This window comes from Sciurus vulgaris, assembly GCF_902686455.1.
Source record: "Sciurus vulgaris genome assembly, chromosome: 7".
Taxonomy (NCBI): Eukaryota; Metazoa; Chordata; class Mammalia; order Rodentia; family Sciuridae; genus Sciurus; species Sciurus vulgaris.
Window position 1 is genome coordinate 86,727,270 of NC_136467.1, and position 24,832 is coordinate 86,752,101.

Consider the following 24,832-nt stretch of genomic DNA (forward strand, 5'->3'; position numbering starts at 1 on the left):
TATGAGCACAGGTCAAAATCAATGACTATTAGTAACTCTGAGATGGAAATTAGGAATTATTGAAGTAGTAGAAAATATTTACATTATGCACAGCAGTCATCAATTCAAGACATTGAACAGTTAAGAGAGTATGTACCACTCTTGTATGTTTTGACCTATTACCAGTCAAGCATTAGAGATGGATGCCATCACTATAAGGAGAGAATTATAAACAAAATGACTTGGATGTGATATGCAGCATAGAATTTTCTTAATTTGTCTAAGAATCATCATTTAAAGAGCTTATTTAAAGTACAGATTCACAGGTTCCTCTTAGATATAGATGGAAGAGCTAGAGTAAAAGAGCAATCTGTATTTAATAAGCATCTAAGCAATTTTAAAAAGTCAGTCATATTTGGGAAACACTTCTTGATATTAGACGTGTAACATTTATGAATTCCAATTATTGTGGAGATATTAGAATACTATGAATTACATTAATTTTACAGGCTGGTAATGGAACTAAGTGATGTTGACTCAGTAAGTGATAAGAAAAATTATACCCTAGAATTAGTGCAGGATTATTTTAAGGCAATTAAACACAAACCTGTAAAGAATGAAAATGAACCTATTTAGTACCCCTCCTGGCTACAGAATTTAGAAAACAAGTGAACTGCAGAAACATGTATTTTCTTTCAAATACTAATGGCACTCCATTCTGCATTCATGAATTCAACCAAGGACAGAAAATATTTGGTGGAAAAATTACATCTGTACTGAACACATACTCATTTTTTTCCTTGACATTATCCCCTGAAGAATATAACAACTATATAGAGCATTTTACACTGTATTATCATCATTAGTGACGATTTAAAGTATATCAGGGATGTGCACAAGCTATATACCAATATTGCACAATTTTACATAATTGACCATCTCTAGATTTGGGTATTTGCATGTGGGGTAGGGGAAATCAGGAACTGAATTCCCATGGATACTGATGGATAACTGTTAAAGTGATTTTTTTACAAAATTAAAATTGACTTACTACATCTGTTAAATATTTTCAGTCTGACTTACGACAGATTAGTTGTTTCATGATTTCTCCTCTCTCTCTGATTAAGGCGTTTATAGAAAAAAGAACTGAATATATGAATGCGGTCAGCTTCTTCTTTCTTCAGTTTTTCAAGCACCAAATATCTATTTTAAGCAAAAATAATTTCAATATAATAGTTTAATTCATATTAAAATCAACCAGTCATGCAGTGATAAATATTTGGTCACCATTAAAAACTCTATTCCTCAGAAATGAAAGAAGTTACTGGCAAACTTTACTCTATACTCTGGACAATGATAATTACCAGATTATTTTAGAATAAGATCCTTGAAAGATCTAATGATTTAAAAAATAAGATACACTTTAAATCAAAGAGTAAAGTAAGTCAGGTGCAGTGGTGCACTCCTGTAATCCAAGTGGTTTGGGAGGCTGAGGCAGGAGGATTGCAAGTTCAAAGCCAGCCTCAGCAAAAGAGAGGCACTAAGCAACTTAGTGAAGCCCTGTCTCTAAATAAAATACAACGTAGGGTTAGGGATGTGGCTTAGTGGTTGAGTGACCCTGAGTTCAATTCCCAGCACACTCCACCCACCCCCCAAAAAAAGAGTAAAGTAAGCATATGTGCACACATAATTTATACATGAACATTAGCAACAGCACTATTCAAAATTGTCAAAAAAATATAAATGACAGAATTACTTATCAACTAATGAACTGGAAAAATAAAATGTACATGGAATACTGTTGAACAATAAATAGAGACTGGTGATACACATAAGAGAAGAACCTTAAAAACATGGTAAGTAAAAAAACTACTTGCAAGGAACCACACAGTATATGTTCCCATTTATATAAAAAGTCCAGAATGTGCAAATCCATCAACAGAGAGGAGACTGGTGGTTACCTTAGTCTTTGGGTAAGGCTGAAAAGAAACAGGGAGTAACTACTAATGATACTTGGGTTTCATTTTTGGATAATGAGAATGCTCAGATATTTACTGTGCTGATGTACAATTTCTAAATATGTTTAAAAATATCACTGAACTGTACATTTTAAAAGGATGAACTGCATAGTATGTAGACTGTATTTCAATAACACTGTTATCTATAATTCTAAACTAAGTATATAACAAATACATACTATTTATTTCATTTTAAACATTTAGCTAATTAATCATAAATATTCAACTATATACTACTTTTTTATGAAAACAAAAGACACAAAGAATTCTGCAGTGGTGAGGTTATTAACAATGGCTCTTTAAAGTGACCTTATAGTGGTTCTAATTTTTCCTTACCTTATTTAGTTTTCTGTAAATTTATATCAAAACAAATCAAAATGCTCCTTTATGTTGCAAGCGAAAACTGTTATGATAAATTTGTTTATGCCCCAAACTTTTTCAAATGAGCTATACAAACTCAAGCTTACAGACACATTCATTTTACCAAGTGGGGATGGTCTAACAGCCTTATGAAATCTTATACAGAAACACCAAATGCTTGAGGTTTGTTCTCCCAGAAGGCAATCTTGAGGCCTCTTTCTTTTATAATTCCAAAGCTCAAGTTCTAATGAAAAGGATATATAACTTAAAATATTTCTTGCATTCAACAATGCAATGTGCCCCTACAAAAGGTACTGCAAGACAGTAAGCTCATGATACGAGCTAAATTGATTATTATTTCTACAATAATATGCTCAGAAAAAAATGTGTACTAACCTAGCTCTAAGTTCAGGGGCTAAACACAAAGGGGAAACTATTTTACTTTCGCTGGCCCAAATTACAATGGCTATTTCATAAAACTGAAATGAATAAACAAAGAGATAATTCAACTTAAAATGCAAAGTTATTTGTGATTCAAAAAAAACTGACCACTTCATATGTAAACAAATTCATGTCTTTTAAAGAAACTAGATTTGTCTTTAGTTTCTAACATTGAACTACCCATAAATAATTCTGTAACTACAGTTCTGGTTATTTTAAATACACATGTATAAAAATTATTCATTTTAACAAGAAAAGTTATGTCTCAGTTTAGAATTAAAGACAAAATCCAAATTTACTAAAAAAAAACCTTGTGGTATTTTCTTTCATTTGGGTACAGTAATTTCTTTTGGTGCGTTAATCATTTAAATATCGACTGTTATGGTGAAACTATTCACTTGCTATCTCATAAAGTCAAAATCTATAATAACATAATAACACTTAATTTTAACATTTAAAATGACTTTAAGGTTAATCCACAACTAAATGAAAGTGATTTTGGAAGTATTTTTATTAAAATAATCCTTGGGGCTGGGGTTGTGGCTCAGTGGTAGAACAATCGCCTAGCACCTGTGAGGCACTGGGTTTGATCCTCAGCACCACATAAAAATAAATAAATAAAAAATAAAGGTGTCTACCTACAACTAAAATATTTTTTTTTAAAATCCTTTTTTCTCTGTACTGTATTAACATTCCCCAGATGCCATCCTTTTTCTGCTTCTTGTAAAGTTGGTAAGCTTTGTTTAAAAGCTTGTTTCTAATTTGTAGAGCTAGAAATGGAGAATGAACAGCTCTGGCAGCAGGCAAAGTCATCCATTTCAATAGTGAAGTTGACAAAGTTTCCTTTTAATTTCACTTCTAAGAGTTTCATGAAAGAAATATCAATAGATTATTTAAAAATCATGTATACTGTTAAAAATCAAGTATTCTACCTTTATTAGTAGTAACCTGTTTGTATCAGAGAAGGCAGACTAAGTTTAACTGTATGAAATTTATTTTAAAGTCTCCTGTTACAGTCATGACTATAAACAAGTAACTATAAAATCTCCTCTGTAATATAAAAAGTGTAGATTATTTCATATGACAGACAAAACAATATAAACAAAATACAGGAGTTCAACTTATTTTTTAAATTCTACTACATGTTTAAAAAACCAAACAAATATAAAGACTTAGATTAAAAGTAAAGGGATGAAGAAGTGTATACCATGCAAATACAAATAAAAAGAAAGCTGGAATAGCTATATTCATCTTGAACAAAGCCGACTTAAGGACAAGGAAGATTATCGAGGAGAAAGTGGGACAATTTTTAATGATAAAGGTATTAACTCTCCAAGATATAAATAAATGTATACATGCCTAACAACAGAGCTTCAAAATACATGTTGCTTCAAGAACAGATACAGATTTCAAAAGAGGAGGACAAATGCATAGTTACAGTGGGATATTTCAACAACCCTTCTCAATAAACGATGGGACAACTTGGCACAAAATCTGTAAGGATAAATGGCCTGAATAGCACTATCAACAAAATAGACCTAATAAACATTCATGAACACTCCAATCAACAACAGCAATGTTCTATGCATTCACTTCATGCTTTTTAGTCACCTGATTTGTTCAGGTAGTATAGTATAAATCAGAACTGGGATAATATTTTCTTAAATTGTGGTAAAAACAAATTTACCATCTTAATTATATTAACTATGTAGTTCAGTAGTGTACAGTATATTCACATTATTATAAGAAAGGTATGCAGAATTGCTCCATTTGGCTAAAATGAAACTCTACATCCAATAAACAGTTTCTTTTTCTCCCTCCTCCAGTGTCTGATGACCATCAATTGTACAGTTTCTATGAATATGACTACTTTGGATATTTAAGTGGAATCATACAGCATTTGCCTTTCTGTGACTGTCTTATTTCACTTAGTACAATGCCCTGAAGTTTGATCCATAAAACTGTAGCTTACAACACAATTTCCTTCTTTTTAAGAATGAATAATATTCCATTATATGTATATCATATTTTATTTATCCATTTATCCATCTATGTACAGTTGAGTGGTTTCCACCTTTTAGCTACTATGAATAGTGCTACTGTGAACAGGAGTGTGCGAATACCTTTTCAAGACCATGCTTTCACTTCTTTTGAATATTTATGCAGAATTAAGATTGCTAGATCATGTGGCAATTCTATTTGTAAATTTCTGAAGAACTTCCACATTGTTTTCCATTGTGCAATGGCTACACCATTTTATAATACCAGCAAGGGTGAAAAAGGGTTTCAATTTCTTCAGTTTCACCAACCCTTGTTATTTTCTTCTTACTTTTGGATAGTAGCCAACCCAAGTGGGTTTGCAGTGATATCACATTATGGTTTTTATTTGCATTTTTCTAAGGATCAGTTACACTGAGCATCTTTTCAAATCCTTTTTGCCATTTGTATGATGGAACATCCTCTCCCGCCATAAACACCTTTTGGTACTGGGGACTGAACTTATATCCTCATGCATGCTAGGTTAGTACTCTAACACTGAACAAAGGGACCCAGCCTGAAATATCATCTTTTGATTTAGCAGTGCAGAGCTTTCTTTACATTTGTCCTTAAATATATGTCAAACTTCAAAGGGTCTTACAAAGTTAGGCATTCAAAATCTAAGGCAGTTTTTCTTGTCAGAGAACATGATACATTTTATCTCAATGAATAGACTCAGTTACCATTAAATCTTCAAAAGGAAGATAAGCGCTCTTTAAAAGGAGTATAGTGAACCTGAACAGGAATATATTTCTTCCTGATATCAAGGAGATTCTATTGGTTGATAGTGTTGTTGACTTCTTCTATACCCTATTTTCTTTCCAGTTGTCCTACTGACTATTAAAAGAAGAGTCTCCAATTATATCTGTGGATTCATCTTTTCCCTCCTCACAAATCTGTTTTGCTTCATACACTTTACAGTACATATACATTTAAGGTTGCTATGTTTTCCTAGTGGATCATTCCTTTATCATTATATAGTATCTTTGATAATTTTCTTCGCTCATTTCTTTATGACATTCCTGTCTCCTTTGTTCAAAATTAATGTTTGTAGAGTCAATCTTGTTCCATCCTTTTCCTTTCCAACCAATGTTATTATCTTTGAAGTGAGTTTATTAGACAGAATATTCTTATAGAAAATTTACTGAATCTTCTGTCTTCTCCACACACTGAAGATTTTATTTTAGTTTTTTTTATTTTTATACCTACCAACTGTTTTTATCTTTTTTATATGTTTAGTTCTAATATTTACAGTAGTTTCTTCTTTACATCTTTTCATTTATTTCACATGTTGTCGTGGCTTTCATTTTAAAACATTTTTATGATGAATGAATAAAATATTTGTCAGATTATTCTTATATCTGTGCCTTCTCAGTGTTAATGTCTTTAAATTTTCTTTTCTCATTTTTTCTCATTCAATGAAATCTTCCTAATTCTTGGTTAGATAAATCATTTTTCAATTGAAATCTAAAAATCTGAAATTGATACCTGGACATTTTGGGTATAAACGATCTGGATCTTATTTAATTCTTGCATATTATCAGGTTCCAGATCTTATTTAATTCTTGTGTGATGCTAGAGAGAAACTGGGTGCCATCTCACATTATGCCAAGTGGCAGTGGAAGTCACACTCTCTTCTAAGCCTATCTTGATATTGGAGGTGAAGGGGTACCTTGATACTATTGGATGGCTCCCACAAATAGGCCTTCACTGATACCATCTCCACTGAAAGGGAGGGTAACTTGTTAACCCTCTAGGCTAGGGTCTAATCAATGGGCTCAAGTGAAGGCCCTACTTTTCTAATGATCTTAGGGTCACTGTGACTTTGAAGTTGTTCTTTAACACTTATTTGCTTTTCACCTCACCTCTGCTATATACCACTGACTATGTCTTTTTTTTTTTTTAAAGATTTTGACAGACTTTTATTTTTATTTATTTATCTATATGCAGTGATGAGAGTCAAACCCAGCACCTCACACATGCTAGGCAAGCGCTTTTCCACTGAGCCACAACCCCAGCCCTATATCTTTCTTTAAAGTTCTCACTTTCTTTGGATTTTATGACATCGTTCTGGATTTCTCTTCTTTCTTTGGAGTATCTTCAGAAATTACTCATGAGAATCTTTTTATTCTTTTTCTCTCTCTTGACACCTACCTTTCAGGGTCTGTCCTTATAGTTCTTTTGCTCATTCTATATCCTTCCCTAAGCAATTCCATTCATTTCCCTAATTAAAAACAACTTACGAAATAAAGCTTCCTAAATCTGTATTTCTCTAGTGCATGTCTGGCATCCATAATCCTTAATGTCCATTTAATCAGTTCTGGAGTCCTCCTAATACTATATCCTATGTAACTACTACTCAGGAAATATCTCATCATTTCCTTTTCACTCCTACTAAAATAACCTAATTAGGCTTCTTAAAATCATCTTAATTAAATTCTTTAAATCACCCCTCATCCAGACTTCCACAATGCATATGCCTATCAAAATGGCCTTAAGGAAATCCAATCATGATATACTTCTAAACTTCACTCTCTATTTATTTATTTTTTCTGTGGTACTGCAGATTGAACCCAGTGCCTCACACTTGCTAATCAAGTAATTTACCAGTGAGCTATATTCACAATCCTAAATATTCTCTCTTTATAACAATAAAGATGATTTACCCCAGATTGTGGGGTGAATCAACTAGTAGTCTATAATATTAATTCAGTGGGGGGAGATAGCTCAGTGGTAAAGCACTTGCTTAGCCTGCATGAGGCCCTGGGTTCAACTCCCATCCCCACATAAAAAATAAATAAACAACTACAGCAAAAGATTAAAAATACATATTTAAAAAAAAAAGTTTAAAAAAGTTTAATTTGTTTTATGAAACACATTGGAATAAACTAGAAAATGTTAAGAGAGTACTAGTCATTCCATAAGTTAGTTTTGTTTTATGTACAAGCCCATTTTATAACACAAATCAGTAAACATGTAGTAAGTTAAAATTTACGAAAACTACGTATGTACCAGGCATTTTTCCTATTACTTGACATGTATTACTTCACTGAATTCTCACAATCCTTTTAGACACCATTCTTATCTTTTAAATGCAGAAACACAGTTTAAGGCAGATCAAATAACTTTCGAAATATCACTCAATAAGTGAGAATTAAAACCAAAACAGTCTAACTTCAGAAAACGAAAATAACACAATATGGAATATTCTTAAAATTTTGCTAAAATGTTAGTAGAAAATTAACTTACTTCAAATAAAAGTCTATAATAACATCATTTAAAAATTCTCCTTCACTTAGACAGTGCAGGTCCTCATTAGTAACAGAGATGCCTCCCTTAGCTGGAGGTGGTGGATACACAATCAATCTGCAATTAAAAACAAACAAAAAAACAAAAGCAAATAAACAAAGCTTTACAAATGTATATAAGTGAATTATAATAAAACGGAAAGAGAAATTTACAGCATTGCAAATGTAAAAGAAATCTCTCACTTTTCTACAGGTCCAATGAAGATAGTATGGCTCTCTGCAGTTTCTTCGTCATCATCAAAAAATTGGAATTCCTGTTTGTTTCTAAGCTGTATTTTCGATTCAAAGGATACCTGGTAAAAAGAAATTAAATTATCAATTCAAAGTCAACTGGAATCTTCTATAAGAGCAAGTACAAGTGCAAGGCACAGAAAGTTTTCCAATTAAAAAAATTAAAAATATGAATCTAGAAAAGTATGCCTGATACTGTATTAAAAACAATAAATAGGCTGGGCATGGGGACACATTCCTGTACTATCACCTACTACAGAGGCTGAGGCAGAAGAATCACAAGCTCAAAGAAGCCTAAGCAACTTTGTGAGGCCCTGTCTAAAAAGAAAATTTTAAAAGGAGGTTTTGAATGTAGCACAGTGTTAGAGCACTTGCCTCACATATACAAGGCCCTGGGGTCAATGCCTAGTACAGGAAAAAAAAAAAAAGGGCAAGACTAGGGGATCACTTTCTTTTTAGCTTCTAGACAGAGACAGTATCAGTATCCCAATATGTTAATAAGGACTTTCCAATGTTTTATTGCTATAAGATTTCTACAATTCATAATTGATTAGATTATGTTAGTGTAAGATTTAAAGAACCTTTTACATAACAGAAGTATTTGTTTGTTTGTTTTCTTCTAGCAGTGAAGGCCTACTTAAGTTCAATGTTCAATGGCTAGGCAATCCATAATATGTGGGGCAGAGGCTCAGGGAACAGTTTAATGAGCTTCCACCCTCCACAAGTTCTAAATGAAACACAGGGTCCTTAGAAGGAGGAGCCTTCCATTGAAATATGAGTCCATTCCAGCTGCCATAAGGCTTCTGCTGCTCTTTTCTTCCTCTGGCATTATCTCCTGTAGCCAATTCTGCAAAAGAAGGAGAATGATTCCCCTTCCTCCTTCTGCTCTTTACCCCAGTCCACTAACTGTGTGAGACCTTCCTCAACTACTACCACGACAGACAGTCAGATTTCTAAGTATACAGCAAGGCTGAGAGATTTGGTCCCAATAAATTAAGTCAGCAAAACTTAGTTGCTGTGGTAGTGTTACAGTAAGACTACGGCATTTGGTTCATGTGGTTTCAGAGTTACCCAACTATATGAGTAGTTCCTGCATAACTGGATATATACATTAACAATCAAGGTCAAACAATACGTATTCATTCCTTCCCAAGTTTTCAATCATATATGCATATATTGAATATAAAGCATAATATCAAACACAAATGACCAAAATTCCTTCAAACCTAAGACACAGGGTAAACAATCAATTTGAATGAAGCGGCATGTGTTTATATATGTTGGGAATCTTGTTCCTACATTAGTTGCTATGAGATAGTTTACATATCACATATGAAAAGGAATTAACTCAAATGGAATTTTAAAACTAATACTGAAATGGGCGTTATTATAAACATTTTCCTTTAAAATTAGTCATTACTTAAAAATAACTTTTAAAAAAAGTTATAATTACAGTTTTAACTTTGTTTTCTTTTTGCACACAACTTCCTTTGATGCTTTCTTCATAGCTTCTTGTGCAGGCAACAAGTCTGCTATTAGCTTCTTCAAAGGGAATTTTTGCAAAAAAATTGGAAACATTATTCTTTATACCAATGTCAGTAATGATGCTTTCAAATACCATATTTGCCTGAGGATCAAGGCCATTTTGAAAAATTAAAATTATGTATTGTTCCTCCAAATCTGAAAAAATATAAATATAATGATAAGACTAAAAGAATAAAATAAATAGGTAATTTAAAGAATAACAACTAATTATTTCTAAGATCATCAGAAGTCCTGGAATAAATATCCAAAAAATAATGTTTAAGACACAATAAATACTAGAATAAAAATCAGTGTTACCAACAATGTTACCTGAGTTACCAAAAGAAAGAAACCAGAAGACATTATTCTAGTAGCAGCTCAAGAACAATTCCACTGGGCTGGGGTTATATAGCTCAGTGGTAGAATGCTTGCCTATCATGTGTGAGGCAGTGGGTTCAATTCTCAGTACTACATATAAATATATAAAGGTTAGTCAACAACTAAAAAAATATTTAAAAGAACAAGTCTACTAATGCATATAACGAATATGCCTATTTACAGACTGAAATATGTACCAGGTAACATTTTTGTCAGATACAAATAGGAAGCTGCTAAGCAAACTAATAGTACATCTACAAAATTTAATTGCAAAACTGTTGTTCCCTAATGTGTCAAATTTTGCAGTTTTAATAGCAGCTATAAGTCACTGATTATTAAGCTGAAATGCAATTACTGCTGAAAAGTATTTATTTTATAAGCAATTAGGTCATGATATAATGTTAGAGGTGAAGGGAAACAAACTGGAGCACCACATGTATTTATTGTAGAATAAACACCCCAGTGTAACTTCACATAATGTATAACTACAAGAATGGGAATTTATACTCCATATATGCATTATATATGAAAATACCTTCTACAGTTATATATAACTAAAAAGAACAACAACAAATGAAGATCCTTTCTATGAACTTGAAAACTTCCTATTCAAGTCTATTTTTAAGAATTCTGGATTTATCAATTGATTTACAGTTCAACAAATCTATTTTACTTAAAGAATACAACAGATCTTTTGAATTTTAACTCATTTTGAAAACTTTCTCAATGGGTACACCTGGGTTTTATCTTCAGTTCTTCCACTTTTGGTGGGTTTTTCCTCAAGTACAAAATGAAGGCAGTGATATCTATTTTACAGGGTACCTATATTATGTTCTAATAAAAGAAATGAATATACTGATAAATAATGCTTCATTAGACCTTCATCCTGTGCTAATCATAGTCTTCTACTTTCTAGTGCATTCACACTCTGCTATTCAACCAACTGTATCTTATAATCTGTTCTATATAACTTACTTGATAACTTATTTATTCCTTTACAATCATTCCGAATTTTATCCTCCTTATTCATTTGCAGTTGCATGCTCAGTTTCTGATAAACTGCTGGTATTGCCTGAAGAAACACTACTGGTAATTTTCGGACATTACACCATTCACATTTAGTTAGATCAGAGGTATTTAAAATAATCTCTACAGGATCACTTTCTGGTTCTAGAGGAAAAACAAATGGAAATGGAAAAGGAATCAATTTTTAAAAGGGCAAAAATCATGAATGAGAAAATACAAGTTTAAAGTTAAACAGATATTTATTATTCTCTGTAAATAACTCTTATAATCATATTAAGAAAATTTCTGCATTTTTCCGCAAATAAAAAAGTAGCTCTAAAAGATTATGCTTTTTTGTGTTTGGAAAGAAATTACACCAAAATACATACCCTTTGTTAAGGAGCTGTATATAATGATTAATCAACTTGATGAATTCAATAAACACCATTTAACCTTTTATTCCTATCAAGTACTTTAATGTACACAATATGCTTTAGTGAATAAACAGATACAAAGTAGCTTACCATCTAGATGTATCTTGATAAAATCTAAACAAAACTAAAAAAAAAATAAGATAATTAGTACTGATTATAGACTAATGAAGATTTTACATATACCTTTAATGACATACTACGTGAACTTTAAGTCTATAGAGGGTAGAAAAACCAAGTCATGTACCATGTGCTTAGATTTAAGATGAAATATTTCCCCAAGAAAATCTCTCAGAAAGTAGGACTTTACCTTTTATCCAAGTACTTCGACTTTTCCTTATATTGCTACTTTATCTCCAGAGAATTTGACATACTATAATGAACACCTGAATACCCCTTACCTAGATTCACTACTACTATCTTGCCACATCCACTGCATCACACACACACATGCTCACACTCACTTTCCTTATGCTAAACCATCAAAAGCAGGCAACAGACAACATTTCATTCCCAAATCCTTCAGCATGTATTTCCTAAGAACAAAGACATTATCCTATGCAACCAAAGCATCATTAGCACACATTAGAAGATTAACTTCATTCCACATACAGTTCATACTTAAAATTTCACTAACTGCTCAAAAATTGCCTTGTTTCAACTTTTCCCTAATCCATGATTCTTTCAAGGTTATTCTATATTATTTTGATCTCTTATGTTTTCCATTCTACACAAGAAATCAACCTCTATTCTTCTTGGCCTGGTCTTTAAGAAACCTAGATTAAGTTCTGGAAAACATCCAACATGTACTGGACTGTGTTTCTTTGTTTTAAAAATTCAGGTCACACATTTCCACACAAATGCACATAGATGGTGTGGTGATACTTCCCATAATTTCACATCAGAAGGCACACCATGTCAGTTTCATTAATGATACAAACTTAATCACTTAGCTAAGGCAGTGACTGCTATATTTTTCCATTGTAAAGATATATTTTTTCCTTTGCAATTAAATAATCTGAGGAAAAATTCTTGAAGGTTTGTGAAAATTCTGCTTTCTAATAAACTCCCACACTCAAGGGTTTTAGCATGTACTGAAAATCTTTGCCTGAATAAGTTATTATAAGTGGTTATAAGACAGTGTTTTAAATTAATTATTTTAATGTGGAGAAGATTTAATATTAGGCCTGAAAAAGTCTGAATTAATATTTTTGCATATTTACAGGCACTAAGAATATCAAAAAAGAAGGCAAGTGCTTTAAAGTCCATTTAAAAAATAAGATGAATTGATACAGAGAGGGAAGAAAAGCAAACACAGGTTATCAAAATGCTTGGGACTAAAAGTGTTTCAGATTTTGAAAGTTTTTGAATTTTGGAATAGTTGCCTAGATTTTACTGTTTGAGCATCTGTAATGTGAAATTCTAAATGCATCAAAATCCAAAACTTTATATATATATATATATATATATATATATATATATATGTGTGTGTGTGTGTGTGTGTGTGTGCGCGTGTCTATTTTTTTCTTTTTGGTGATTCTTGAAATTGAACCCACAGTGTCATGTCACCACTTAAGGTTTGGATGTCAGAACATTTTAGATTTTGGGATTATAGATGCTCAACCTGTACAGTATGCTACTAATGTTAGAACTTAACTGGAAGTATATGAATGTTCACTGTAGAAATCTTTAAGCACTTCGGTTGGAAAATTTTCATAATGTAAAAAAGAAAACAGGAAAATATTAAATAAATTTAGTAATTACTAGAACAACTGCAGTCTAGAATGTCATACACATATCTTTAAAAGATTGCATTTGAAAGTTAATATGTCCATTGGCTTCACTAGAAAGTAACTCATTATTTGGGCTCTTTAAGAATACATACTCATAGCTTGGAAGCTTCTAGTATGCAAGGAATTTAAAATTCTATGCTCTAGAAAAATGTTAGATGATTCAAAAAAGAGCAATAATAATGACATAAAACATTTCAATAAAATTATAACATGAGATAAGAGGATTAAAATGTCTAAATATTTATGTCATCTAAAAATCTGTATGTAATTAAGCACAATTAATATTTTTAAGTAGACATTTGTCTATTTCACCTATAACTCTAAAACTTTCTAAAATTAAAATGACTGAAAGTTTTGATTTTATATCTTTTCATTGAAAAAATGAGGAAACATTTTGTATTTGGACATGTATGGTATTTCTAATATGTAATCTATTTTACCTTTTAATGAAAATATTTACTTTAAATAAAACTGACAATTGTAGATAGGTTAGTATCACACAGCACATTCTACATTTCATTTTCCAGCAGAATTTCATTTAGCATTTTAATCTAAAACATGTACAGCAGCACATTTTATATTATACATATTATCTTTTGTGTTTTGCATTAAATTTACAAAGCTAAATTCACTACAGCGTATAGAACCCAACCTAAAATAACATTTATGGGGGGAAAAAAAAAATCAGCTCTTTTTTTTTTTTTTTTTTTGGTATTAGGGATTGAGCCCTGGGGCACTTTAACACTGAGTTATATCCCCAGTACTTTTTATTTTGAGAAAGGGTCTTGCTAAATTGCTGAGGCTGGCCTCAAACTTAGGATCCTTCTGCTTCATCCTCCAAAGTAGCTGGAATTAGAGGCCCAGCAAATTTTAATGTAATTCTTTTCTTCCTTTCTTTTCTTTTCATTTTTTAATTTGGTACCAGGATTAAACCCTGGGGCACTTAACTGCTGAGTCATATCCCCAGTCCTTTTTATTTTTTAAACAGGCTCTTGCTAAATTGCTAAGGCAGGCTTTGAACTTTTGAACTCCTGCCTCAGTCTCCCAAGCACACTGGGATTATAGGCATGCACCACCACACCAGGCTGTAATTCTTAATAGATAGCTTTGAAACTACACAATTTTCATTAAATGTGTAAATTAGCAGCAAAAGCTTATTCATCATACTGAAAAGTTATAATACTGCTAAGGTGGGGGAAAAGTCATAAAACCTAGAGTAGTACCCCAGGAAATTTTGGGGGTATAAAGTGACACAGAGTGACATTTTTGTTAAATCACAGAAACAACCTGTATATGAAACCTGTATTTGAACAACCTTTAACAAAATACAAGTTTCAAGAATCACTGGAAAACATGACATATGTCACAATGTTCCTGGACAATAAAGGGCGATAAAACTATATAAAATTTGTTTCCAATCTCTGCAGGTACTTTTGAAACTTTTAGTTTTTAAACTGTGATAAAGTTTTTGATGGAAAACAAAAAACTGTTGACTTTCCACAGAGCTTTGCTCTGCTAAGAAATCATATTCACAGCCAGATATGGTGGGCTACTGGGGAGTCTGAGACAGGAGGATCACAATCTCAAGACCAGACTGGGCAACTTAGTAACAGCCTGTCTCAATAAAGAAAAATAGACTGGAGATAAAGCTCAGTAGCAGAGTGCTTGCCCAACACATACAACCCTGCATTCAATCCTCACTATGGGGCGGGGGCGGGGGCGAACAAAGAAAAGGAAGAAAGAAATCATGTTTACGTTCATTTGCTCCTATAAACTAAGGTGTAGATTTGTGTGTGTGTGTGTGTGTGTGTGTCTGCGTCTATGTGTGTGTATGTTTTGGATTATACTGTGTCCTGGAATCATGAACGTTTACCAGAAATAAAAATTATGATCTTATCAGAAAAAAAATAGTTATTTTTTAACATAAACTAATAATAAAACTGCCTTTTAAGTTCTTTTACAGATATTGCTTTATGTATAAAGGATAATCCTAGGAGATAGGGTTTAAAAATAGAGTTGGGAATAAATAATCAGGGATCAGTTAAGATATTATAAAACCAAGGCCTACAGATTTAAGTACAGTGCTTTAAGAAGACAAATCTACTAACAATCTAAGAAAACACAGAAATAAGAAAATGGAAAAGAACACTGCTTAAGGAGATTATATTATCATTTCAAAGAGAAAATGAATACTTGAATGGGCCTGGTGACAGTAAAATGGTGAAAAGACAGGTATAAAGGTACTTAAAAAAAAATTAGGCATTGTGAATACTAAACTAGTCTAAAAGCATACGCATTTTAGTATTCACTACAGTTTAAGAACCTCTTTTTTTAAAGTTTTGATGCTACAGTACATTTTAAGGAGACCTTGAAGCTTCTGAATTCTTTTTTCTCTTACTACATTCTTTAATACATTCTTTTTGATAAGCAATAAGGTGGCATGAGAATAAAACGACTACGTTTTGGAATGTTTTTAAATTCACTGATTCTCTTCTTATAGTCAAGCTGCCCCTACTCCGGACATTACATTATGATAAATTTTTATCCGATAATTTTTAATGGTGAGGCATTATTATTTATATACTCTTAAAACAATGTGAAATATTCAAGTAATACTGATATTCTATTAACTTAATTTAACATAATAAATTTAACATAATATCTAACAAATTTCAAAAATCATAGATCAAATTTTGCAATTGAACTTTGTATCTCATAACTGATAGAATGGATAGCTCAAGAATATACTTACAATAACAGGCTCTATTAATAGTCGGAAGAGTGTTCCTACTCGTATACTTCGACAATTTAAAATGACACTTTCAAATGAACTTTGGCAACTTAAAGATAAAGAATTAACTAAAGTTTCTTGAGAAGCCACTTTACGACGCTTTAGAGGTGTGCTGATGATAGAATTGCCAAACTGAAAAGGAAAACAAAATTTTCACTTAATAAGTCACCATAACAAGGCTGTAAATTAATTACACACACAAAAAAACCCAATATAAGGAATGTAATTATCACAACATAAAAATGATAATCTTTAAACAGTATTAGATGAAGGAGAAATTTCTGGTTCTTTATAAAAGTATCAAGTTCTAGTTATTATTTGAAATCCAAAAGGAATAGCAGAGCAGTAAGAAAGAGTACTGCGGGAATCAGACTGCCTGAGTTCAAATCACAGCCAAATCACTTCTTAATGATCTGATCCTATAAAACGTCCTTTCAGTTTCCTAAAATGAAATATAATAAAAGTATCTGCCCAAATGAGGTAATGGTCATATGTAGCTTAGTAGATGCTTTATGTACAGTAAAATGCTGGATAAAAGTTAGCTAGTGAGTTGGGGTTGAGGCTCAATGGTAGAGCATTTGCCTAGCATGTGTGAGGCACTGGATCCGATCCTCAGCAACACATAAAAATAAATAAAAATAAGGATATATATATATATATATATTTTTTTTTTTTTTTTTTGGTGGTGGTGCTAGGGATTGAACACAGGGCTTTGTGCATGCGAGTCAACCACTCTACCAACTGAGCTACATCCCCAGTCCAAAGTAAGGATATTGTGTTCATCTACAACTAAAAAGATATTTTTAAAAAGTTAGCTAGTAATAGCGGCAGTAGTTAATACTTGGATTCTATCATTAATTCTTTAGAAAATAAGCAGTTAGGGAGTGGTTATTTGCATCACAAAAGGCATCACATATTTTAAAGTATTTGGTCTGTTAATTTTATAATCACTGCCAAATATAAATTAAGCATAACAAAGTATTTTACATAAGTCTACATTTTCGTTAAAAGTAATTACACAATGGGTTGACTATACCATTATCTGAAATGCTTGGAATCAGAAGTGTTTCAGATTTCAGAGGTTTTTTGGATTTTGGAATGTATGTACAGACTTCACTAGATGAGCATCCCTAATCCAAAAATTCAAAATCAAAAACTCTTGATGATCACCAGCACTCAAAGTTTCAGACTTGGCAGGAGTGGTGGCTCTCACTGTAGTCTCAGCAACTCAGGAGGCTGAGACAGGACAATCATAAGTTCAAGGCCAATCTCAACAACTTTGGGAGGCCCTAAGCAGTTTATTGAGAACCTATCTCAAAACAAAAAAATTAAAAGGACTAGGGACATAGATTAGTGGTAAAGCACCCATGGTTTCAATCCCTAGTACCAAAATAAAACAAAACACCAGTTTCAGACTTTGAAGCATTTAAGATTAGCATTTGGATTAGGTTGACAACCTATAAAAACTATACTACTATCATGTCAAGGATAAAACATGATCTTGACAGAAAATGAGGGGGAAATATTGTCTAACATATGAGATAGGCACTATTCCCATTACCGTTCTGAAGACGAGATCTGATACGTAATAGAGCAAAACACATATTTAAAACAATACGTACAGAAAATCTAGACTATACACACACACACACAAATTAGAATAAACAAATTTAGTAAAGTGGCAGTGTACAAAATCAATATCCAAAATTCAGCTGTGCTGCTATACCCCAATTGTGAATTATCTGAAGTAGAAATCAAGAAAGCAATACCATTTACAATTTCTACAAAAATAAAAATAAAATATACAAAATAAGTACCTAGGAATAAATTTAAATAAAGAGTTGAAAGATCTCTACCGTGGAAATTAAAAAGCACTGATGAAAGGAATGGAAGAATACATAAGGGAAAGACATCCTATGTTCATAAACTAGAAGAACAATATTGTTAAAATGTCTACACAATCAAAAATAATGTAAAGATTCAATGCAATTTCTATCAAAACACCAATAACATTCTTCCTAGAACAAAATAAAACAATCCTCAATTTTTTATGTAGTCACAAAATTCCTGAATAGCCAAAGTAATCTTAAGCAAAGGGAACAAAGCAGAAGGCATTGTACTAAAGTTGCAGTAATCAAACAGCATGATATTAACATAAATACAGACACTCAGAGCTGGATATGTAGCTCGGGGCAGAGTGCTAGCCTAGCAGGTACAAGGCCTGGGTTCAATCCCTAGCAAAACACATAAACACTAATGCAAAACAGAATCAAGAGCCTAGAAATAAACCCTTGCTTTTATAGGCAACTGATTTTTTTGGGGGGGGGGGGGGGTACTAGGGATTGAATCCAGGAACACCACTGAGCTACACCCCCAGTCCTTTTATAAATTTAGCGATAGGATCTCACTGAGTTACATAAGTTACCCAAGGGCCTTGCTAAGTTGCTGAAGCTGGCTTTGAACTCATGATCCTCCTGCCTCAGCTTCCTGAGCCGCTGGAATTAGGGACATGCACCACCACACCCAGCTAATTTTTGACAGAAGTGCTAAGAACACACACTGAAGAAAGAATAGTCTCTTAAATAAATGGTGCCAGAAAAACTGGATATCCACATGCAGAAGAATGAAACTAAATCCCTATATCTAATCATATACAAGATTCAACTCAAAATAGATTCACAACCAAAATTTAAGACCTTAAACTAAAACTAGCAGAAAGAAACCTAAGGAAAATACTTCAGGACACTGGAATGGGTAAGAATTTTTTTGGACAAGACTCCAAAACCATAGGCAATAAAAGCTAAATCAAAAAAAGGCTTTCATCAAACTAAAACACTTCTGCACAGCAAAAAAATAAAAACAAAAATAAAACAAAAGCAAAAATAAACACACAAAAACCAAATATTTCAATTAAAAACTGGGCAATAGACAAACAGAAATTTCTTAAAGATGACATACAAACTGCCAACAGGTATATTTATATTAAAAAATGCCTCATTATCCCTAGTCATTAGGGAAATAAAAATCAAAACCAGAATGAGATATTACCTCATTCCAGTAAGAAGACCTATTACCAAAAAGACTTAGAAGATGATAAGTGATAACAGGGATATAGACAAAGGGAATCCTGTACACTGTTGGTAGAAATCTAAATTTGTGTAGCCATTGTGGAACCAATGTAGAGATTCCTTGAAAAATTGAAAATAAACTACACACGATCCAGAAATCCCACTCACTACTGGGTATATAGTCAAAGGAAAGGAAATTAGGATGTTGATGAGACATCTGTACCTTTTATTGCAGTACTAGTCACAACAGTCGAGAAATGCAACAAATTAAGCGTTCATCAACTGATAAATGGATAAACATGGCATACATACACAATGAAATATTAATCAGTCATAAAAAAGTAAAAAATTATGTCATTTGCAACAATGTGGATAGATCTGGAAATCATTATGTTGTTGTGGTTGTTTATTTTTTGTTTGGTACCAGGGATTGAACCCAAGACACTTAACCACTGAGCCACATTCTCACCTGTTTTATTTTTTATTTTGAGACAGAATCTCACTAAGTTGCTGAGGATCTCACTAAATTGCTGAGGTTGGCTTTGAACTTGTGATCCTCCTGTGTCAGCCTCCTAAACCACTGGAATTACAAGCATGTGCCACCATGCCCAGCTTGAAATCATTATGAAACAGGCCAGGCACAAAATACCACAAAATCTCACTCCTATGTGGAACAGAGAAAAAGCTAATTTCATAGAAGATGAGAGTGAATGAATACCATCATATTAGAGGCTAGGGAAAGTATTGTTGGGAAGGGTCAGTCAACAGGTTCTAAAATAGTTAGAAGTAAAAACAGTTCTGGTATGCTACTGCACAGTAGGATGACTATAAATGATGATAATGTATATGCATTTCAAAAAAACTAGAAGAATGAATTTCCTAAGTTCTCACCATAAAGAAAAAGATAACATTTGAAGAGATAGACATGTTTAACCTGAATTAAAAATTACATGATGTATATACTGATGATATATACTGAAACGTCACAGGGTACTCCATTAGTAAGTCTTGTGTGGGTTAAAAAAGAAATATAAAAGAAATAAAACCAAATATGATTACCATATATATATATATGTATATCTAGGATTTTTTTAAACTGTTTTTCAGGTTTAGTAAGAGTTTATCAAGAGGTTTAGCAACTATTTATCATGAATATTTTGCCAAATTATTAATGGAAACCCATTAGAGTTGACAGTTTTGTTTTTTAGTTTTAGTGTAAGGGAACGAATTATTTAGCTCACTGAAAAAAAGCAGATAATTTAAGAGCTGCTCCAGATAAATCCATAGTAGAGCCATTAAGTCTAAAACCTGAGTGTTCTAGATGCTACCACAGAATATCACTAAGAGCACTGGAGAACAATTGCGTATGGTTCAATGCACCAGTCTGAAAACTGTTCAACTAACATTTCTATCATATTACTTATTTAACTGAACTACTTCTATGTTGAACATCTGAGTTCTATCTCCAACGAGTGTTTCTGTAGCTCACTAAACATATCTAGCATTATTGCCAAATTGCCCTCCAGCAAAGTTAAAACCATCTACAAACTCAACATGACACATCTCCAAACACAAACCAAGTTGAGACACTGTCAAACTTTTAAAATTTTCAGCAATCTGTATAGTTAACAAAAGGTTATTTTAATTTCATAGTCTTTGATTACTACCTTGATTGAAAGTCATTCATCCTTTACTCATTTTTCAATGGTTTGTCTCTAATTCTTGGTTTTTAAAAATTAATACAAAAAAGATCAACTTACACTTTGTTAAATAATTCACTATTTTCTCATTTGCATTTACATATCCAATTCTATTTATGGTGTTTTAGTACAATGTTGTATGGTTTTCATTTAATTAAAATATATTTACCTCATATTTGGAAGATTATATAAAAATATATCCTTTCAGTAGTTTTTCATTTCTTCAGCACACAACTGCCCACCCTCCTGATCTTTTTTTCTTTTTGGTGGTACTAGGGATTGAACCTAGGGATGCTTTACCACTGAGCTATATCACCAGATCTTTTTAAAATTTCATTTAGAGACAGGGTCTCATTCAGTTGTCCAGGCTGGCCTCAAACTTAAGATGCTACTGCCTCTGATTCTCCAGTAGCTGGGATTACAGACATGTGCTACTGCACCAGGTTTCAAGTTCCCATCTGAACCAAGGTCAAGTATTTTCCTCTGTAGTCCTATGAACCCTGATACATTTATGCAAATGTCATTTTTTAACATATGTTTTTATTTTATAAAAAAATGTTCTTTTTTGGTATTCTTGTTCAATAGTACTTCGTAAAAATTCTAAAAGTTATTGACAGAGCTTTAACTTTTACTCTCAATGGCTGCTTCATACAGTTATACCATAACTTCTTCAGTCATGTCCATATTAATGGACAATGATTTTGTCTGCAGTTGTTTGCTTATACATTAATTATGCTTGTACATATAGCCTTACAAACTGAGGAAGGGGCAGGAATTCCTTTGAGAAGGATTTTAGGGAATTAGTTATTTGGTTAAAAGTATACATTTAAGATTTTTTTAATATGTTTTACTTTGCTTTCCACAAAAAACATTGTAACTTTCTTTACTATAAGGAAATTAGTAAAGAATGCTTTCCTTCGGACTTTTGCCCACAGTATATATAATTTTGAATTGATTTGCAATTAATTTTGCAAGTCTGCTTAGTATATAGTTATAATATTTCATTTTAATTTGTATTTCTTTTACTAAACTTATACTTTTCATGTGGTGGTTTACTGTCCAAATATTCTCCTCTTTGTCTATTTCTATCCTTTATTTTCTTTCCACTAAAAGTCTATTATAGGCATTAAAATATTATGTCATCTGCATTACAAATATTTCTCTCTGTATCTTTTATTTATAAATTTGTTACCTTTTCCATGTGAACATTTTGAATTTTTCCTATAGTAGAATGTAAAATAGAATAAAACATAACTACATTATAGTAAAATACATACAAGTTAAAATGACTTTTTCCCACTTTCTAGATTTTACAAGAAATCTCCTTATATATACAGATTCAGTACCTCTAATCTAAAATCAGAAATGTTTCAAAATCTGAAACTTTTTGAATGCCAACAGTATGCTACAACTGAAGGATTCCACACCTGACCTCAAGTGATAGATTTTACAGAAAGCATGGGCACACTAAAAATATTATGTAAAATTACTTTGGAGGCTGCCTGTAAAATGCATGTATACAATACAAAAGAATTTCCTGTTCAGACTTGGGTCCAGGCCCTAACTATCTCATTATATACATGCAAAAACTCCAAAATACAAAAACGCCTGAAATGTGAAACACTTCTGGTTTCAAACACTTCAGATAACATTCAACCTATATTGACATATTGCTGTAAGGTAAGTACTTTTCTTGCTGAATTTTTATATTTGTGCCTTTAGTTTAAATGAATTTTATTTTTGCATAGTTCTTCCAAAATGATTTTCCAAGTGGTATTTAAGCCCCAATTATTGAATAATCCATTTTTTTCTTCTACTGACACTGTCAAATTGCCCTTCAAGAAAATATTTACATCTCAGAGGGGAAATGTTAATCTGAACAAATAAATGTTAACCAACAAGTGTGAAGAGTACCTGATCTTTCATTCTTGCTTTTCTTGGCAATGTAACTGTATTCAACTCTGATTCTGCTGGAATGCTTCTTTGTTCATGCTCTGCTCTGCAGATATTTTCATTTAGTGCTGCTTCTACTTTTCCAGTGGATGGTACTGGGGAAGAACATGCTGAGTCAGCAGGTTGGGGAGAGATGCTCTCTCTTCTGTTAGTCTTGTCATTGTCATCATCATCATCGCTGGATAAAATGACTAAAATTATAAAGAAAACCCATAATTTATATTAAAAATAAATTAAAAGGTACATTAAATCCATACTATATATTAAAACAAAATTCATTTTGAAGCCCTAGCCCCCTATATGACTATATTTAGAGGTAAGTCCTTAAAGAAAGAAGCCTCAATGAGTTCATAAGGGCAGTTCCTTAAGCCTACAATACTAATATCCTTCTAAAAATAAGAGAACAAAGAGTTCTTTTTCTCTGTTTAGACCCAGAATACAAGGCCATGTGTGAACACAGCTTTAAGGTGGCTAATGCAAACCAAGAGGCCTCACTAGACAACAACGCTTGATCCTGAACTTTAGTCTCCAGAACTGTGGGAAAACAAATTTCTTTTAAAACACTCACTTTGTGATATTCTTTATGGAAGCCTGAGCAGTCTAATAAAAGGTTCTTTGTACTTATATTCTAAACTTGTTCACCCCTCTCCAATTCTTCCTGCTCATTTTATTCTGAGTCAGAACTTACCTTACCAAAGATGTTTATTCTATCACCTACCAAAAGTAACACCCTCCCTCCTCTTCACACCTGATAACTGTCATTCTCTGTTCTCTAGAACTACTTCACACTGGGGGGGGGGGGGGGGGGGGCTCAGTGCTGGTGATTTGGGGACTGAATCTAGGGCCTTGTACATGGTAGGCAAGCACATAATACTGTACCATATACCCCACCCCTGCTTTGCTTTTTTACATGGAATTTACCACACCACTAGAGACTTACACATTTTATATATACACTACCCACACTAGATTAAGTTTCATAGAAATAAATTATTTTATAAGCAATACAAATTTAAGAATGATTAAGTATATTAAGAAAACAGACCTTAGAATCTGGAATTTTTTTTTTAAACCAAACTACCATAGTCAATATATATGCAACATTAATTTACTTAATCTCTTGAATTCTCAATTTAATTGGGAATATGTTAGTACCTTCCTCATACAATTGTAAAAACACATTAAAACTGGTTAGTGTATAAACCTTTATCACAAAGGAGGGCACACAGGTGCAATAAATGATATCTTTTATAATTAATGTAACATGTTCTTATAATGGAACATATTTTTCCTATTCTTCAATGGAAAATACTTGTCCTTTAACTGTTATTGTCTAAATTTTTCTTTAGTTGTAGATGGACATAAAACCTTTATTTTATTTATTTATGTGGTACTAAAGTTCGAACCCAGTGCCTCTTACACCTGCTAGCCAAATGTTCTACCACTGAGCTACAACTCCAGCACTGTTTGTTTTTTAAGCAGAGGAGTAAAATTTATTTTTAAGGTTTTCAATCACGTTTGATACTGTTCTAAGAATAGTAAAACTACTTAAAAACCTCAGAAATACATGAATTTATTTCCTAAAATTAGCAACCTACATGTTCTGTTGATGAATATATGTAGGTATAATTTTCTTTTATACTTATTAACCTAGTCTTTTCAATTTCTAGTTCCTCTCATCCTGTAAATCTCTTCAGGATCTTAAGTTTCCAATATGAAGTTTAGCTCTTGTAACTGTGTAATAAATCAGAGTTCTCTTCATGTCTTATCATATTATCATTAAAATTAAAAAAAAAACCCATACCATTAGGAAAG

The 24,832-nt window shown here is 32.3% G+C and overlaps 1 protein-coding gene across 12 annotated transcripts in view; it reads right to left on the reverse strand.

Annotated features, from left to right (window-relative positions):
* The window catches only part of SENP6 (SUMO specific peptidase 6), a 102,379-nt gene that overhangs the window by 15,425 nt on the left and 62,122 nt on the right, over positions 1–24,832 (reverse strand). For all 12 annotated transcript variants that reach the window (XR_013765125.1, XR_013765126.1, XM_079147463.1 and 9 more), the window contains 8 exons: positions 22,979–23,208; positions 16,258–16,428; positions 11,806–11,839; positions 11,252–11,446; positions 9,828–10,054; positions 8,327–8,436; positions 8,085–8,201; positions 1,063–1,182 (listed from right to left, as the gene is read on the reverse strand). Coding sequence is in view for 10 of the 12 variants with exons in the window: in XM_079147463.1 (XP_079003589.1) it covers positions 1,063–1,182; positions 8,085–8,201; positions 8,327–8,436; positions 9,828–10,054; positions 11,252–11,446; positions 11,806–11,839; positions 16,258–16,428; positions 22,979–23,208 (1,204 nt within the window). In the remaining 2 variants the exon portion in view is untranslated. The remainder of the gene's footprint in view (positions 1–1,062; positions 1,183–8,084; positions 8,202–8,326; positions 8,437–9,827; positions 10,055–11,251; positions 11,447–11,805; positions 11,840–16,257; positions 16,429–22,978; positions 23,209–24,832) is intronic.